Source organism: Macaca nemestrina, chromosome 4 (genome assembly GCF_043159975.1).
Source record: "Macaca nemestrina isolate mMacNem1 chromosome 4, mMacNem.hap1, whole genome shotgun sequence".
Lineage (NCBI taxonomy): Eukaryota > Metazoa > Chordata > Mammalia > Primates > Cercopithecidae > Macaca > Macaca nemestrina.
This window is the reverse complement of record NC_092128.1, coordinates 179342702-179360830: the sequence shown is the minus strand read 5'-3', so window position 1 is coordinate 179360830 and position 18129 is coordinate 179342702. Positions and strand designations below refer to the sequence as shown.

The 18129-nt window shown below is 42.8% G+C and overlaps 1 protein-coding gene across 1 annotated transcript in view; it reads right to left on the bottom strand.

Annotated features, from left to right (window-relative positions):
• LOC105472936 (MORC family CW-type zinc finger 3) overlaps window positions 1-18129 on the bottom strand; it is a 58290-nt gene that overhangs the window by 37929 nt on the left and 2232 nt on the right. Inside the window, exons 2-5 of the mRNA XM_071095693.1 lie at window positions 6943-7015; window positions 3529-3661; window positions 2582-2795; window positions 1313-1461 (exon numbers count right to left, since the gene is read on the bottom strand). Coding sequence (XP_070951794.1) covers window positions 1313-1461; window positions 2582-2795; window positions 3529-3661; window positions 6943-7015 — 569 coding nt within the window. The remainder of the gene's footprint in view (window positions 1-1312; window positions 1462-2581; window positions 2796-3528; window positions 3662-6942; window positions 7016-18129) is intronic.

The window sequence follows — 18129 nt, the reverse complement described above, 5'->3', positions numbered from 1 at the left end:
CTGGAAAACATCAAAAAGTTATGCTAAGTGAAAAAAGTCAATCCCAAAAGGTTTCCATGTTGTTTACGTAATATTCTTAAAATGGCAAAATTATAGAAATAGAGAACAGATTAGAGGTTGCCAGGGATTAAGGGGGGAGTGGGGTTATGAGGGAAGTGGGTATGGCTATAAAAGGGCAACATGAGGGATTCCTGTGATGACTAAAGTGTCCTGCATTCTGATTGTATCAATGTCAAAATCCTGTCAATATCAATAGCACTACTGTACTACAGTTTTGTTAGATGTTACCACCAGGGGAAACTGGATAAAGTGTACATGAGATCTCTTTATTACTTCTTACAACTACACGTGAATCTACAATTATCTCAGAAAGTATAACTGAAAAAATCCTCCAGGAGAAGGAGGGGTAGGGAAGTGAAAGCATGAAAAATGAATTCAGGTATCAGAATAGCACAAGTTTTTTCAGTTCTTTAGTCTTATCACTACCCTGTGCTTTATTCCTGTGATTCAGTGTGTCTTAGATCTTTCAATATTAGACATTAGTCTTAAATTTTAAAATTTATTTGTGAAGGATTTTATCCTCACAAAGATAAAGGATTATAAATTTTAGCAACGCAAAAATCTCACCTATATTACTTTTCTCATCAGGTGTTACATCACTTTTAGCTTTAAGTAATGGACACAATGAAGAAAGATTTATCCTCCTAAATTTGTCTTCTCATTGCTTTTTTTCTCTTTTCTTTTTTTGAGAAGACGGGGTGGAATAAATGAGACATAATGGAGTGCTAACGGAGACTGAATGGCAGGGATAGAAAATTTTATTTTTTTTGGCTGGGTGCAGTGGCTCATGCCTGTGATCCCAGCATTTTGGGAGGCCGAGGCAGGTGGATCACCTGAAGTCAGGAGTTCTAGATCAGCCTGGCCAACATGGAGAAACCCCGTCTCAACTAAAAATACAAAAATTAGCCGGACGTGGTGGCAGGCGCCTGTAATCCCAGCTGCTTGGGGGGCTGAGGCAGGAAAATCGCTTAAACCTGGGAAGCAGACGTTGCAGTGAGCTGAGATCGTGCCATCACACTCCAGCCTGGGGGACAAGGGCGAGACTTCATCTCAAAAAAAATAAAAAAAGAAAGAAAAGAAAAATTTTTTTAACAATATGAAAATATCCTGGGCAAAGACAAATCAGTAACTACACCAAAAAATGAGTACCTTTCCATGTATTTCTACTATGTGTAACAAGAGATGAATGTAGGGACACCACCCTGCACAAGCACTTTACTCCCAAACGGTCAACATCTATGTCTACATTTACCTTCTGAGATTCCAAATGATGATCCTTGTCCCCTTCTTGCCCATAATAGCATCAAGTTCTGCCAGTAACTTCTGTTCCGTAGAAAACAGAGAATGTTCCAGAATTGCAGCAAGGCTGGCTTTTGATTCTGCTAAATTAATCATCTGTCGTATATCGTAAGTTAAAGACTCAGATTGCCAACATACTTTTCATAATTACAATATGAAAACCAACTCTGTAAACTTAAATAACAGAAAAACTATTTATATATAGTTTTCCAAGGTTTTTTTTTTTGAGATAGGGTCTCACTATTGCTCAGGCTAGAGTGCAGTAACATGATCAGGGCTAACTGCAGCCTAGCTGGGACCACAGGCACCCACCACCATGACCGAGTAATTTTTAAATTTTTGGTAGAGACAGGGTCTCCCTATGTTGCTTGAGCTGGTCTCAAAATTCTGGACTCAAGCAATCCTTCTGCGTTGGCCTCCCAAAGTGATGGAATTTCATGCATCAGCCACCAAGCTCAGCCTATTTTTTTTTTTTGAGACGGAGTCTCGCTGTGTCCCCAGGCTGGAGTGCAGGGGCCGGATCTCAGCTCACTGCAAGCTCCGCCTCCCGGGTTCACGCCATTCTCCTGCCTCAGCCTCCCGAGTAGCTGGGACTACAGGCGCCCGCCACCTCGCCCGGCTAGTTTTTTTGTATTTTTTAGTAGAGACGGGGTTTCACCGTGTCAGCCAGGCTGGTCTCGATCTCCTGACCTTGTGATCCGCCCGTCTCGGCCTCCCAAAGTGCTGGGATTACAGGCTTGAGCCACCGCGCCCGGCCTCTCAGCCTATTTTCTAAGTTTTACCATGGCAGTTTGATTTCAAACAAACATCAAGAAGAATAAAAAATGAGCAGGTTATTATTCCTAACTAACTTAATACTTTCCAATATTTCAATGTGTTCATACAAAAGGCATTTTCCTAAAGTTATCCTGCCTTTCGTGGTCACTAGTCAAATTTTCAAGCCAGACCATGAAGTCTTACTAGTCTACAATAACCCTGAACTAAACAGAAGAGGTATAGGAAGTTTAACATAAAATGTTGAGTATTTCCATAGTAGGAGTCCAACAGAGAAGAGAAAGGAACAAACCCTTAGCCTCAGGTGTATGGTAAATGCAGAGGACAGAGGTAAGAAATGGAATAGGTGTTATTCAAAGGAAATAATTTGGAAGAAGGTAAAAATATGCAATGTTTCCGAATTATTTCTTCAGTTTCTCCACAGCTTTTGCACAACCAAAAGGATATGGTGCTTGTTGAATGCCACTATTGGAACAACAACATGCTCCGCTTTTATGACTTCCAAGTAGGTCTGAGACAAAAGGCCCACACTCATGCTTTCTCCATTTTTGGTAAAAACAATTGCATCTTTACCCAGACGCATAGAACCTGACTTGAAGCCATTCCCATATAATCCAACTGGCACATGACCATTCATGGTGACTTTGTCACTGAAGCCAAAGCTAAGAAGAAAAGAAAGATTTAAAAAAATAAATACCTATCATCAAAAATAAATAAATAAATACCTACAATTTTTTTTTTAAATTCATTAATTGTAATACCAAGTAAAAAGCCTGGGTTCAAATGCTGGCCTCACCCTTCCTAGCTGTATAATCTTGGGCAGATTACTTTTTTTTTGTTGTTGTTGATTTTTTATGTATTGGGCAGATTACTTTTAATGTATCTTGATGTGTTTTCCCAGCTCTGAAATGAAGGAAACCAAATCTACGTCACAGGGGAGAGAAAGGATCACAAGTACTAACATGGAAACTCATTGCTGGCACACCCTGACTAAATAGCTGAGTATAACCCATGCTCCTGGGACTGTGAGATTTCACCCCATGAATCTCTTCCTCTAAAAGTTACTCCCAACAAAGTGGTAAGTTTTATTACAAATACTGGTTAAACCTAATTTACACTAAAGTTATCAGTAATTGATATAAATATACTACAACTCTAAAGGAATGGTGGACTTTTAGGGAGTTGGAGGTAGGGTGGAGTAGGTGATGAGAATGGTGAGGACTGACTAATCAACTACCAGGAGTAGAAAATCATGGGAAGACTCTTAGAGAACAGCCCACACTGTACAAACAGCATTTCATGTCAAAAAACAAAAACCAAGAATAGTCAGTATGGCATGGGAAACCCTTTAGGCAAAAGCAACAATTTTAAGAAGTGTGGCACATTTTTACCTACCTTAGCATTTTATGTAATTTATCAGAAGTCATACCATTCCCATTGTCAGTGAATGTCAAGCATATATGGTCATTTATTACTGTTTTGTCAATCCATATTTGTTTAGCGTTCACATCAGGATCGTAAGCATTATCTGGGAAACACAAGTTTGAAGAAATTCTGATTTTCCACTTTAAAAAAGAGCAATTAGTTCAGAACAATCCTATAAGAAGCAATAGAAGACTACGTTTTAAGACAACTTTAAAAGCTGCAATTTTTAGCAACTCCTAAGATTTAAGAACATGAAAATAAACTGCATCCTGGTATATATTAATTGACTATTACAGAATTAACACCTTCCATGTTAAAGAGACAGCAAAGACTGGTACCCAGCACACCAAAGAAGTACAAAGAAGAAAAATCACTACACTGCAGAGATGATTAAAAGAGGGACTAAGGCTGTGTGCGGTGGCTTACGCCTATAATCCGAGCACTTTGGGAGGCTGAGGCTGGCAGATCACCTGAAGTTAGTTAGAGACCAGCCTGGCCAACATGGTGAAACCCCACCTCTACTAAAAATACAAAAATCCGCCAGGCATGGTGGCGCATGCCTGTAGTCCCAGCTAATCCAGAGGCTGAGACAGGAGAATTGCTCGAGCCTGGGAGGCAGAGGTTGCAGTGAGCAGAGATCATGCCACTGCACTCTAGCCTGGGCAACACAGCAAGACTCTGTCTCAAATATATATTAAAAAAAAAAAAAAAGGATGACCATGGTGGCTCACGCCTGTAACCCCAGCACTCTGGGAGGCTGAGGTGGGCGGATCACCTGAGGTCAGGAATTTGAGACCAGCCTGGCCGACAGGGTGAAATCCCATCTGTATTTAAAAAAAAAAAAAAAAATTAGCCAGGCATGGTAGCTGGCGTCTGTAATCCCAGCTACTCGGGACGCTGAGGCAGGAGAATTTTTTGAACCCAGGAGGCGAGGTTGCAGTGAGCCGAGATAGCGCCATTGCACTCCAGCCTGGGCGACAACAGTGAAATTCCGTCTCAAAAAAGGAAAAAGAAAAAAAAGAGAAAAAAAAAAAAAGAAAAAAAAAAAGAGGGACTAACCTGGCTATCATAGGGGAAAGAGATCTGATTGTCAATGGAAGGTACACAATAATCGATGAATAAATGAGAAGGCAGCAACATTTTCTGCTAAGCTACATATAAGGATGGCAGATTCACTTTCTACTATTTCTTTAAATTGTGGCACTTCTCAGTTTCACCAAGTTAAATCAAGTTTCTGGCAGCTTTTACATTATTTCTGTATACCTCTCCATTTAACATCCTTGTTTAACATACTCATTTCTCTCAGAATAGGTGTACAAAGAAATATATTAAAAAATGAAAACTAGGGCTGGGCGCAGTGGCTCATTCCTGTAATCCCAGCACTTTGGGAGGAGGAGGTAGGTGGATCACCTGAGGTCAGGAGTTTGAGACCAGTCTGACCAAGAGGGTGAAACCCTCTCTCTACTAAAAATACAAAAATTAGCCGGGAGTGATGGTGGGCGCCTGTAGTCCCAGTTACTCGGGAGGCTGAGGGACAAGTGCTTGAACCCAGGAGGTAGAGGAGGTTCCAGTGAGCCGAGACTGAGCCACTGCACTCCAGGCTGGGTGACACAGCAAGACTCTGTCTCAAAAACAAACAAAAAAAAGTTTCTTCTTTTTATTTTTTCTTCCATCTAAGATAGAACTCTTCCTTGATAAAAATTCTAAAATATATCTAAGAATTCCTAAGAATACAATTTCCCTTTATTATCTGTTTCTTAAACATATGCCTAAATTTTTCAACTAGGCATATGTTTGTGTGCATGACTTTTTCTTTTCTTTTTCTTTTCCTTTTTGTTGGAGACAGGGTCTTATGTAGCCCAGGCTGGAGCAAGACTTACTCCACTGCAGCCTTGACTTCCTTGGCTCAAGTGATCCTCCTACCTCAGATTCCCGAGGAAGTAGGACTACATGCATGCACCACCACCCTGGCGAATCTCTGTATTTTTTGTAGAGATGGGGTCCCCACTATGTTTCTCAGGGTGGTCCCCAACTCCTGGGCTCATGTGATCCTCCTGCCTTAGCCTCCCAAAGTGTTGGGATTACAGGTGTGAACAACTGTGAGCCCAGCCTATGCATGAATTTTTCCCAAGAAAAAAATCATGACCCATAAAAGCAAATCTGACTGCAACCTTGCCGCTTTCTCATGTTCATTGAAATGCTGTTAAAATACAATCCTAAACCTTAAACTTCCCATTTATTGAAAGAAGCAAGAATTTATCACAAATCTAACACAATACTAATCCTCCTCCTGATACCAGAAAAATGAATCCATGCTGTATGTTACACATACTTTTGTGCTACTAATAAACATAATTCTGCCGGACACTGTGGTGCACACTTGTAATCCCAGATACTCCTGAGGCTGAGGTGGGAGGATCGCCTGAGCCCAGGAGTTTTAGACCAGCCTGGACAACATGGTGAGATCTCATCTCAAAATAAACTCCTTATAATTCTGTTTACTTTTATAACAAAAATAAAAATATTTTCAATATAAACACTTGAGGAACTTAGCAAAGTAAATCCTAAAAACTATGAAATCCTTGGGTAGTATTAAAGAGAAAGCTGAACGGTGACTAACCTGACATCCATGTGAATAGCTGTTATGCTATGTAATTTTTATCATTAATGTTATCATTCAAGGTATTTGCTTTTGTTTTTTTTCTTGCTCTGTCGCCTGCCCAGGTTGGAATGCAATAGCACAATCACGGCTCATTGCAGCCTCAACTTCCCGGGCTCACGTGATCCTCCCACCTCAGCCTCCTGAGTAGCTGGGACCACAGGCATGCACCATCATACCCAGCTGAGTTTTAAATATTTTTGTAATGACTGGATCTCATTATGTTGCCCAGATTGGTCTTGAACTCCTAGCCTCAAGTGCCTGGCCAACACACTTTTTTTTTTTTTAAAGGACACTTGTACTTAAGTTTTCAATAAAAGGCTTTTAAAATTACAATTATAGGCCATGAGCGGTGGCTCATGCCTACAATCCCAGCACTTTGGGAGGCTGATGTGGGTGGATCATGGTCAGGAAATCGAGACCATCCTGGCTAACACGGTGAAACCCCATCTCTACTAAAAAAATACAAAAAAATTAGCCAGGCATGGTGGCAGGCGCCTGCAGTCCCAGTTACTCAGGAGGCTGAGGCAGGAAAATGGAGTGAACCCAGGAGGCGGAGCTTGCAGTGAGCCAAGATCGCGGCACTGCACTCCAGCCTGGGCGACAAAGCAAGCGGCACTGCACTCCAGCCTGGGCGACAAAGCAAGACTCCGTCTAAAAAAAAAAAAACAAAAAATACTACAATTGTAAGCAACAAATGGTATATAAAATGTCAAACTACATACCTATTAATTCAGCAACTGCACTGAATGGCCAGGTGTGACTAGTAGAATTTGTATGTAAAAACTTCGGGCAAAGCTGAAACAAACAAAAGGTTCATGTAAATTAATTCAGGTCTTACTTTTGAAAATAAAAACCAGTATTTTTATCCCCATGTTAAACAACATTGAGACCAAACAAAAGGGATTTAGCTGCTTGTTCCAGGATACATCTGGAAGATACAATCTAGAATATTCGATTCTTAGGAGATAACATTGGGAACCAACTAAACAGCTTACTCACCAAGACTTGGTACAAAACACTGCCCTCTTTAAGTCTACAATGTCATAACTGTCCAATCCCAAATAGGGACCTACCTTGCCAAGACCTACCTTAAAATGATCCAGCCAAGGCCCTAAAATCCTATAAACACCATTTCCTAATTTCTCTATTTTGAGACACAACTAAGACTTTGTCAAGGAGGCATTTTCTCCTACGTGTCAGGCCTAATAAACTTAACTTGGCTTGATCAATAAGCTTTTCTGGCACTGTGACTTGATTATTTACTCCAACTTCATTATAGCTGAACTTGTAGCAGTGGAGTAGTATACAACTACAAACTCTTCAAAGAATTCAGAGTTCCAATTGTTGGCCGGGCACGGTGGCTCACACCTGTAATCCCAGCACTTTGGGAGGCTGAGGTGGGCGGATCACGAGGTCAGGAAATCGAGATCATCCTGGCTAACGTGGTGAAACCTGTCTCTACTAAAAATACAAAAAAACTTAGCCGGGCTTGGTGGCAGGCACCTATAATCCCAGTTACTCAGGAGGCTGAGGCAGGAGAATGGCGTGAACCCAAGAGGCGGAGCTTGCAGTGAGCTGAGATCGCGCCACTGCACTCCAGCCTGGGTGACAGAGCGACTCCATCTCAAAAAAAAAAAAAAAAAAAAAGGGTTCCAATTGTTAAACTAAACTTGGCCCGAGAATGCCTCCATACTCCAGTCAGTATATAAGGAATTACAACCTAACAGTATGAAAACTAACTGAATGCCTAACAGGAGAATTTGTACTCCAGTAACAAACATCTGAGTCTCAGTCAATTACAAAAGCCCATCTTCAGACAATCACAGGTCACCAGGTGATTTAAATAAGGCAAAATGCCAAGCTGCAACCAATTAAACTATTTCTGTACTTTACTTTTGTTTTTTCCATAAATATTGCCTGATCACGTTGCAGGTCAGAGTGCTTAGAACCTGTTCTGGTTCTGAAGCCTGTCCTATTTTTTTCTGAGACAGAATTGTGCTCTGTCACTCAGGCTGTAGTGCAGTGGCACAATCTCGGCAGACTGCAACCTCCGCCTCCTGGGTTCAAGTGATTCTCTTGCCTCAGACTCCCAAGTAGCTGGGATTACAGATGCGCACAACCACACATGGCTAATTCTTTGTATTTTTAGTAGAGACGGGGTTTCGCCATGTTGACCAGGCTGGTCTCGAACTCCTGGCCTCAAGTGATTCACCCACTTCGGTTTCCCAAAGTGCTGGGATTACAGGTGTAAGCCACCGCACCCAGCCTCTTAGTTTTTTAGAGACAGAGTCAGTCTCTGCTGCCCAGGCTGCAGTGCAGTAGTGTAATCATAGCTCACTGCAGCCTTGAACTTCTGAGTTCAAGTGATTCTCCTCCCTCAGCCTCCCGAGTAGCTGGGACCATAGGCATGCACCTCTATGCCTGGCTAACTTTACACTATTTTATAGAGACAGGAGTCTCACTACATTGCCTGGGCTGGTCTCCAACTCCTGGCCTCAAGTGATCCTCCCACATCAGCCTCCCAAAGTACTGGGATTGCAGTAGTGGGCCACTATGCCCAATATTGAATCATTCTTAGCTCAATAAAACTTTAACTTGTGTAAGGTTTTTCGTTTGAACACAATGCAACAAATTTGCATTGAGTCTTAATTCCCAAAGCTTTATGTCAGATTTTACTCACAATTCATTATGGAAGAATATGCCAGTCAACCTCATGCTATTGGGAATTCTCTAAATTCCTGAATAGTGCTATGTACAAGTGTATAAAAACACACATGTAGTTCTTTATTTATTTATTTATTTATTTTTGAGACGGAGTCTCGCTCTGTCGCCCAGGCTGGAGTGCAGTGGCCGGATCTCAGCTCACTGCAAGCTCCGCCTCCCGGGTTCGGGCCATTCTCCTGTCTCAGCCTCCTGAGTAGCTGGGACTACAGGCGCCCGCCACCTCGCCCGGCTAGTTTTTTTTTTGTATTTTTTAGTAGAGACGGGGTTTCACCGTGTTAGCCAGGATGGTCTCGATCTCCTGACCTAGTGATCCGCCCGTCTCGGCCTCCCAAAGTGCTGGGATTACAGGCTTGAGCCACCGCGCCCGGCCTTTTTTTTTTTTTTCTGAGACAGATTCTCACTGTCGCCCAGGCTGGAGTGCAGTGTTATGATCTAGGCTCACTGCAAGCTCCGTCTCCCAGATTTACTTACACCATTATCCTGCCTCAGCCTCCTGAGCTGAGGACTACAGGCGCCCGCCACCACACCCGGCTAATTCTTGTATTTTCAGTAGAGACAGGGTTTCACCGTGTTAGCCAGGATGATCTCGATCTCCTGACCACACGTGATCCACCCGCCTTGGCCTCCCAAAGTGCCAGGATTACAGGCATGAGCCACTGTACCTGGCCAAAAACACACAAGTAGTTTTAAAAGGCAGAGCCTTAAAAATTTCAGTATCCAGAGAATTTTCATGCAATTTTTTTGTTCATTCTGAACAGATTCTCTCCTAATTAGGGGAAAAAAGGTGGAAAGCACTTTGCAGTGTGAAGAGCCCTAAAAAGATGATTAGACTGTAGATCAAGCCAACTACATCTGTAGTTTTCAGGTGCTGCCACAAGGTGTCAGAAAGGTCTACTTTTCCTCTGTCCACACTTGCTTCTGGACAATTCCCAAACCTTATTTACCATTAAGTTGAAGCACACAAGTGAGAAACAGTATCCTGAAGAAGACTGTTCAAACTAGTATACATGCAATTCAGACTTTCTCTGGCAGACATCATATAATACAGCATACATCCCTGAAATATGGAGTATAGGTAACTCAGACTTTCTAAAGCACACATCACAAACAGTTCTTAATGAAACTAAATTTCCAGCTCTTCATCTTGCACAAGAAGTCTTTTCTCAAAACTGAGGCATCAGGAAAACCTTCCTGTCCCACCTCCTCCCCTGTACAAATATCATTCTACCATTGATAAAAGAATGATACACTCTTCCCCCAATCTACATCTTAACCATGGGGTATGGCCCTGGGGTGTAAAACCTCTGGCTACTGTCGACGAAAAAGAGTCAAACTTTGTAAAATATTTGAAGACATTTATTCTGAGCCAAATATGAGTGACCATGGCCCATGACACAGCCCTCAGGTGGTCCTGAGAACATGTGCCCAAGGTGGTCGGGGTACAGCCTGGTTTTACATATTTTAGGGTGGTATGGGATATCAATGAAACACGTTTAAGATGTATATTGGTTTGGTTCAGAAAGGAAAGACAAGTCAAAGTGGGGACTTCCAGGCTCTAGGTAAATTTAAACATTTTCTGGTTGATGATTGGTTGAGTTTGTCTAAGGACCTGGGATCAACAGACAGGAAATGTTTGGGTTAAGACAAAGGATTGTGGAGACCAAAGTTTCACTATGCAGAAGAAGCTCTTAGCTAGCAGGCTTAAGACAGAAGAGGCTGTAAAATGTTTTCTTATGAGACTGAAAAGGGTGCCTGACTCTTAGTTGATTATCTCCCGGATCTGGAAACAAACAAAAAAAAAAAACGGAATGGCCAGGTGCGGTGGCTCAAGACAGGTCTGGCGGCTCACACCTGTAATCCTAGCACTGTGGGAGGCCGAGGCTGGTGGATCACATGAGGTCAGCAGTTCAACACCAGCCTAACCAACACGATGAAACCCCATCTTTACTAAAAATACAAAATTAGCCGGACCTGGTGGCTCATGCCTGTAATCTCACCTACTTGGGAGACTAAGGCAGGAGAATTGCTTGAACCCAGAAGGAGGAGGTTACAGTGAGCTGAGATTGGGTCACTGCACTCCAGCATGGGCAACAAGAGCGAAACTACATCTCAAAAACAACAACAAAAAAAAAAGAAAGAAAAAGAAAAAAAGAGGGAAAAGGGGATTCTCTACACAACATACATTTTTTTCCACAAGAGACAAACTTTGTAGGGCAACTTCAAGATATGACAAAGAAATCCATTTAGAATTATTTTGATTTCTTTCCTTGTTATGTGATGTTACACCAGAGAGTAATGAAGCAGGTCTGACCCCAACTTTCTCTCATGGCCTGAACTAGTCTTTCAGATTAAATGTTTAGAGTGCTCTGGCTGAGAAGGAAGTCCACTCAGATGGCTGGAAGAGCCTTAGAATTTTATTTTTGGTTTATACTACCAAACAAGAAGAAAATTATTAGTCAACTACCATAAACCCTTAGAGCTTCCTGTAATTCATAAATTGGGTGTTCATATGATTCCCTCTTTATGTTTGATAATGTGCTATAATGCTCACAAAACTCAAAAAAACACTGATTCATTGTAAACCAAGCCTGTCTAGCCCTCAGCCCGCGGGATGCACGTGGCCCAGGACAGCTTTGAATGCAGCCCAACACAAACTTGTAAACTTTCTTTTTTTTTTTTGAGATGGAGTCTCGCGCTCTGTTGCCCAGGCTGGAGTGCAATGGCACGATCTCGGCTCACTGCAACCTCTGCCTCCCGGGTTCAAGCGATTCTCCTGCCACAGCTTCCCAAGTAGCTGGGATTACAGACACCTGCCACCACGCCCAGCTAATTTTTTTGTATTTTTGGTAGAGACGGGATTTCACCATGCTGGCCGGGCTGGCCTCAAACTCCCAACCTCAGGCGATCCACCCACCTCGACCTCCCAAAGTGCTGGGATTACAGGCATGAGCCACCGTGCCCGGCCTGTAAACTTTCTTAAAACATTATGAAGTTTCTTTAGTGATTTTTTTTTTTTTGTAGCTCATCAGCTATCATTACAATTTTTTTTTTAACCTCATCAGCTATTGATAGTGTATTTTATGTGCGTGGCCCAAGACAATTCTTCTTCCAATGTGGCCCAGGGAGGCTAAAAGTTACAATGTAAAGGATATTACAGGCTGGGCCCAGTGGTTCATGCCTGTAATCCCAGCACTTTGGGAGGTTGAGGCAAGTGGATCACCTGAGGTCAGGAGTATGAGACCAGCCTTGTCAACATGGTGAAACCCTATCTCTATTAAAAATACAAAAAATTGGCCAGGTGCGGTGGCTCATGCCTGTAATCCCAACACTTTGGGAGACCGAGGTGAGTGGATCACCTAAAGTCAGGAGTTCGAGACCAGCCTGGCCAACATGGCGAAACTTCATCTCTACTAAAAATACAAAAAATAGCCAGGTGTGATGGTGTGCACCTTTGTCCCAGCTACTGGGGAGGGTGAGGCGGAAGAATCACTTGAACCCAGTAGGTGGAGGCTGCAGTGAACTGAGATCGCATCACTGCACTCCAGCCTGGGCAACAGAGGTGGGGGACTCCATCTCCAAAAAAAAAAGAAGTCAGCTAATTAGCATAAACTCAGATGTGCTTAAAAAAAAAGGGCGGGGGCTTATTACTATAAATAACAAAAGATGTTCTTCTCATGGTTATCAGGAAATACCAAAGATTTCAAGAGCTCCAGTGCCAAGAACCAGGACAAAAACAAATATACTTTTTGATCATATCAACTTTATATAAATGTGAAATTAAAAATAGAGGAAGGCAGCTGGGTGTAGTGGCTCACACCTATAATCCCAGGACTTTGGGAGGCCGAGGCAGGTGGATCACTTGACATCAGGTGTTCAAGACCAGCCTGGCCAACATGGTGAAACCCCGCCTCTACTAAAAATACAAAAATTAGCTAGGCACAGTGGCACACACCTGTAATCCCAGCTACTTGGGAGGCTGAGGCACAAGAATCGCTTAAACCCGGGAAGCAGAGGTAGGAGTGAGCTGAGATCGTGCCACTGCACTCCAGCCTGGGCGACAGAGTGAGACTCATCTCAACAACAACAACAAAAATTTAAATTTATAATGTTGTCTTCTGACATACAATAAAATATTAACCTTAAGCAAGGAAGGAAATCCTAAGGCACACTACAACATGGATGAACCGTGAAGACATTAATGAAATAAGGCAGTCGGCCGGGTGCGGTGGCTCAAGCCTGTAATCCCAGCACTTTGGGAGGCCGAGACGGGCGGATCACGAGGTCAGGAGATCGAGACCATCCTGGCTAATACGGTTAAACCCCGTCTCTACTAAAAAAAAAAAAAAAAAAAACACACACACAAAAATTAGCCGGGCGCGGTGGCGGGCGCCTGTAGTCCCAGCTACACGGGAGGCTGAGGCAGGAGAATGGCGTGAACCCGGGAGGCGGAGCTTGCAGTGAGCTGAGATCTGGCCACTGCACTCCAGCCTGGGCGACAGAGCAAGACTCTGTCTCAAAAAAAAAAAAGAAATAAGGCAGTCACAAGTCAAATACTGTATAATTCCACTGATATGAGTACAGCAGTCTGCCTTTATCCTCTGACTCAGAGAATGCATTCTAAGACCCTCAGTGGATTCCTAAAACTGCAGATGGTACCAAACCATATATACGATTTGTCCCTGTACATACTTATGATAGAGTTCAATTTATAAATAAGGCACAGTAAGAATTTAACATTGTATTATTTATTTATATAGAGATGGAGTCTTGCTCTGTTGTCCAGGCTGGAGTCCAGTGGCGTGGCTCACTGCAACCTTCGTCTTCAGGTTCAAGCAATTTTCCTGCCTCAGTCTCCTGAGTAGCTGGGACCACAGGTGTGTGCCACCATGCCCAGCTAATTTTTTCGGATTTTTGGTAAAGTTGGGGTTTCACCATTTGTCCAGGCTGGTCTCAAACTCCTGATCTCAAGTGATGTGCCCGCCTCAGTCTCCCAAAGCTGAGATTACAGGCATGAGCCACCGAGCCTGGCCAAATTAACAATATTTTATTCTATTTCATTTTTTTGAGAAGAAGTTTTGCTCTCGTCACCCAGGCTAGAGTGCAATGGCAAGATCTCAGCTCACTGCAACTTCCACCTCTCGGGTTCAAGCGATTCTCCCGCCTCAGCCTCCCAAGTAGCTGGGATTACAGGCACCCGCCACCACGCCCAGGTAATTTTTGTATTTTCAGTAGAGACTGGGTTTTACCACATTGGCCAGGCTGGTCTCGAACTCCTGACCTCAAGTGATCCCCCTGCCTTGGTCTCCCAAAGTGCTGAGGTGTGCGTCACTGCACCCAGCCAAATTAACAACAATTTCATAATAAAATAAAATGACACAACGACAGCGAATCTGATAACTCACAGCTACTAAGTGACTAATAGGTTGGCAGCACATATCCACAGTGCAGATATAATGGACAAAGGGATGATTCACATGCCAGGCACGACTCAGATGGGGGCACAGTTTAGAATTTATGAACTGTTTCTACAATTTTCCATTTAATACTTTCAGACCATGGTTGACTTTGGGTAACTGAAACTGAAGAAAGCAAAACTGCAGATAAGTGGGGACTACTGTAGTCAAATTCCTAGACAGAAAGTAGAATGGTGTTTGTCAGGTGCTGGAGAAGTGACTATTTAATGGGTACAGGGTTTTAGTTTCACAACAAGAAGAGCTCTGAAGAGACTGATCATTACAAAACAACGTGAATGTACTTAGTAGTACTGAACTGAAACTTTAAAATGGTTAGCATGATAAATTGTATGCTACATGTGTTTTATTACAATAATAAACAAATAAACAGCAAGTTAGCAAACTGAACAATGTGATACGCCTTTCTTCCTTTCATGCCAATTTCCAAGAGCTAGCAGCCAGGATTATGCCATGGCAGGAGACTACATACAGTAGAATTCCTCCTGGGGAAGCTGATTTCTAAAAGTTCTATTTGGTTCCTTAACAATTGCGCCTGGCCTTTCTGGATAGCATCTTGTTTTTTTTTGTTCTCGTTTTTTAAAATTACTTTTTAAGATTTTCAGTTTTTAAAAATATACTTATCTTATTGTCCAACAGTTCCCATTTTTTACAGTCTACAGACACCAACGTGAAGCACCCCCAACAAAATGACTCCTTCCTATGTGATCACCCAACAGTGAAACCCACCAAACTAGCTCTATTCACATATGAAAATCTTGCAGTCAGTTTTTAGTGTCTCACTTAAAAATGTGAGAAGGCTGCCAGGTGCGGTGGCTCACGCCTGTAATCCCAGCACTTTGGGAGGCCGAGGCAGGTGGATCACTTGAGGTCAGGAGTTCAAGACCAGCCGGGCCAACACGGTAAAACCCCGTCTCTATTAAAAATACAAAAAATTAGCCAGGCGTGGTGGCACATGTCTGTAATCCCAGCTACTTGGGAGGCTGAGGCAAGAGAACTGCTTGAACATGGGAGGCGGAGGCTGCAGTGAGCTGAGATCGTGCCACCACACTCCAGCCTGGGCAACAAGAGTGAAACTCTGTCTTAAAAAAAAAAAAAAAAAGTGAGAAGGCTGTTTCCAGACATTTGAGAGTGTTTAAAATTAGAAACCAAAAACAATACACAGTAAAAGAAACATGAAGAAAATAGAGATAATGCAGTGAGCAAAAGAAAACTTCAAAAATACTACGGTTAGGCCAGGCACGGTGGCTCATGCCTATAATCCCAGCACTTTGGGAGGCCGAGGCAGGTGGATCACGAGGTCAGGAGATCGAGACCATCCTGGCTAACCCGGTGAAACCCCATCTCTACTAAAAATATAAAAAAATTAGCCGGGCGTGGTGGCAGGCGCCTGTGGTCCCAGCTACTCCGGAGGCTGAGGCAGGAGAATGGCGTGAACCTAGGAGGCGGAGCTTGCAGTGAGAAGAGATTGTGTCACTACACTCCAGCCTGGGGGACAGATGGAGACTCGTCTCAGAAAAAAAAATAATAATAATAATACAGTTAATGTATCTAGCAATAAGAATGAACATTTTGTCCAGGGAGAATTCAAAAAGACATTAAAAAACTAAGACATTATTTGTAACAATTAAAAGCGTTGTGGCTGGGAGTGGGCTCAGGCTTGTCATCCCAGCACTTTGGGAGGTTGGGGTGGGCAGATCACCTGAGGTTGGGAGTTCAAGACCAGCCTGACCAACATTGGAGAAACCCCGTCTCTACTAAAAACACAAAATCAGCCGGACGTGGTGGTATATGCCTGCAATCCCAGCTACTTGGGAGGCTGAGGCGGGAGAATCGCTTGGACCCGGTAGGCAGAGGTTGGGTAGGCAGAGGTTGCGGTGAGCCTTGTACTTCAGTCTGGACAACAAGAGAGAAACTCCATCTCAAAAACAAACAAACAACAAACAAGAAAAACACTACAATAGCACGGGAGGAGATAAGTGGAGGAAATCCCGCAAGAGGAAAAACAATGAGAAGACAGTAAACAAAAAAGAGGAAGAAAATTGGTGGGAAGAAAATTGTCAAAATAAATAAGAACATTTTCCAGATGTTAAGGACTTGAGCTTCCAGGCTAAGTGCCCAATAAAATGCACAGCCTCTATTAAACAATCAAGCACATTTTTAAAATTCGGAAAGAATTTCCAATCCAGAATGCAAATCTAGCCAAATTATAATTCAAGAAAGAGCAAGGGTAGCATGAATGTATTTTCCAGAAATGACAAAATTTTTTTCTTCCCATGAACCCTTTTTTCAGGAAGCTACACCTGTTTCTGGAAATGGTTTTATTGTTAGTGGTGGATATTGTCCACCACTAACAGTAACAAAAATAGCAAACATTATTGTGCACCTACAGCACGTACAGCCCTTTTATTTATCTATTTGCTCATGTAATTTTTAAAACAACACTTTGAGGTGGGTAAGATTATTATTGCCATCATTCAGACTGGAAACTCTGGCACAAAGAGGTTAAATGACTTGGCCAAGGACACACATCTGGTTATGAGTCAGGATTTGAACCGGAGAGAGTAGGCTTCAGAATGTCAGTCACTAAGCTACATATCAGACAGAAGGATATGTGAGATGGAGACACATGAAAAGAGGAAAGAAATTTCCAGACAGATGTTAAAGGGAAGTCCCCAAATTACGACTGAGCCGATGACTCCCAACTGACTTCCAAATGACAAAACACTGGGTGTGTCTGAATCCATCTGGAAAAGAGCTCCCAGTTCTCTGGATGTCTGGATGATCAGTACAGAGAAAAACTAAACAAACAAAATATAAATCAATTAACTTCAGGGAAAACAAAAGGTTTGTATAAGAAAGAAAATGCAATCATACTATACACTGGTTAGCTCATTTGCAAGAGTAATAACAAACCATATAGTAATTCAACCAAAAAAAGTGATAAAAGCATTGAAGTATGGGAGGTGGTGACGAGTGTGCATCAGCTAAATCCACAGTAGGATTTCTGAAAAAAATCAACAACAAAAACCAAAGTATATGCATCTCACTTCACTAGAATTACAGGCGTAAAAAGCAAAAAATTTAAAAACTTTTTGTCACTCTGCATTTCATCCTGGTATCTCTGACCTCCTAAATGACTGTTTAAAACGTGTATACATTGGGGCCGGGCACGGTGGCTCAAGCCTGTAATCCCAGCACTTTGGGAGGCCGAGACGGGCGGATCACGAGGTCAGGAGATCGAGACCATCCTGGCTAATATGGTGAGACCCCGTCTCTACTAAAAATACAAAAAAACTAGCCGGGCGAGGTGGTGGGCGCCTGTAGTCCCAGCTACTCGGGAGGCTGAGGCAGGAGAATGGCATGAACCCGGGAGGCGGAGCTTGCAGTGAGCTGAGATCCGGCCACTGCACTCCAGCCTGGGCGACAAAGCGAGACTCCGTCTCAAAAAAAAAGAAAAAAAAAAAAAAAAAAAAAAAGTGTATACATTGGGCCGGGCACAATTTGAGACCAGCCTGGCCAACATGGTGAAACCCTATATATACTAAAAATACCAAAATTAGCGGGTGTGGTGGCCCACGTGTGTAAACGCAGCTACTCAGGAGGCTGAGGCAGGAGAAGTGCTTGAATCCAGGAGGTGGAGGTTGCAGTGAACCGAGATCGAGATCGTGTCACTGCACTGCAGCCTGGAGACAGAGTGAAACTCTAGCCCCC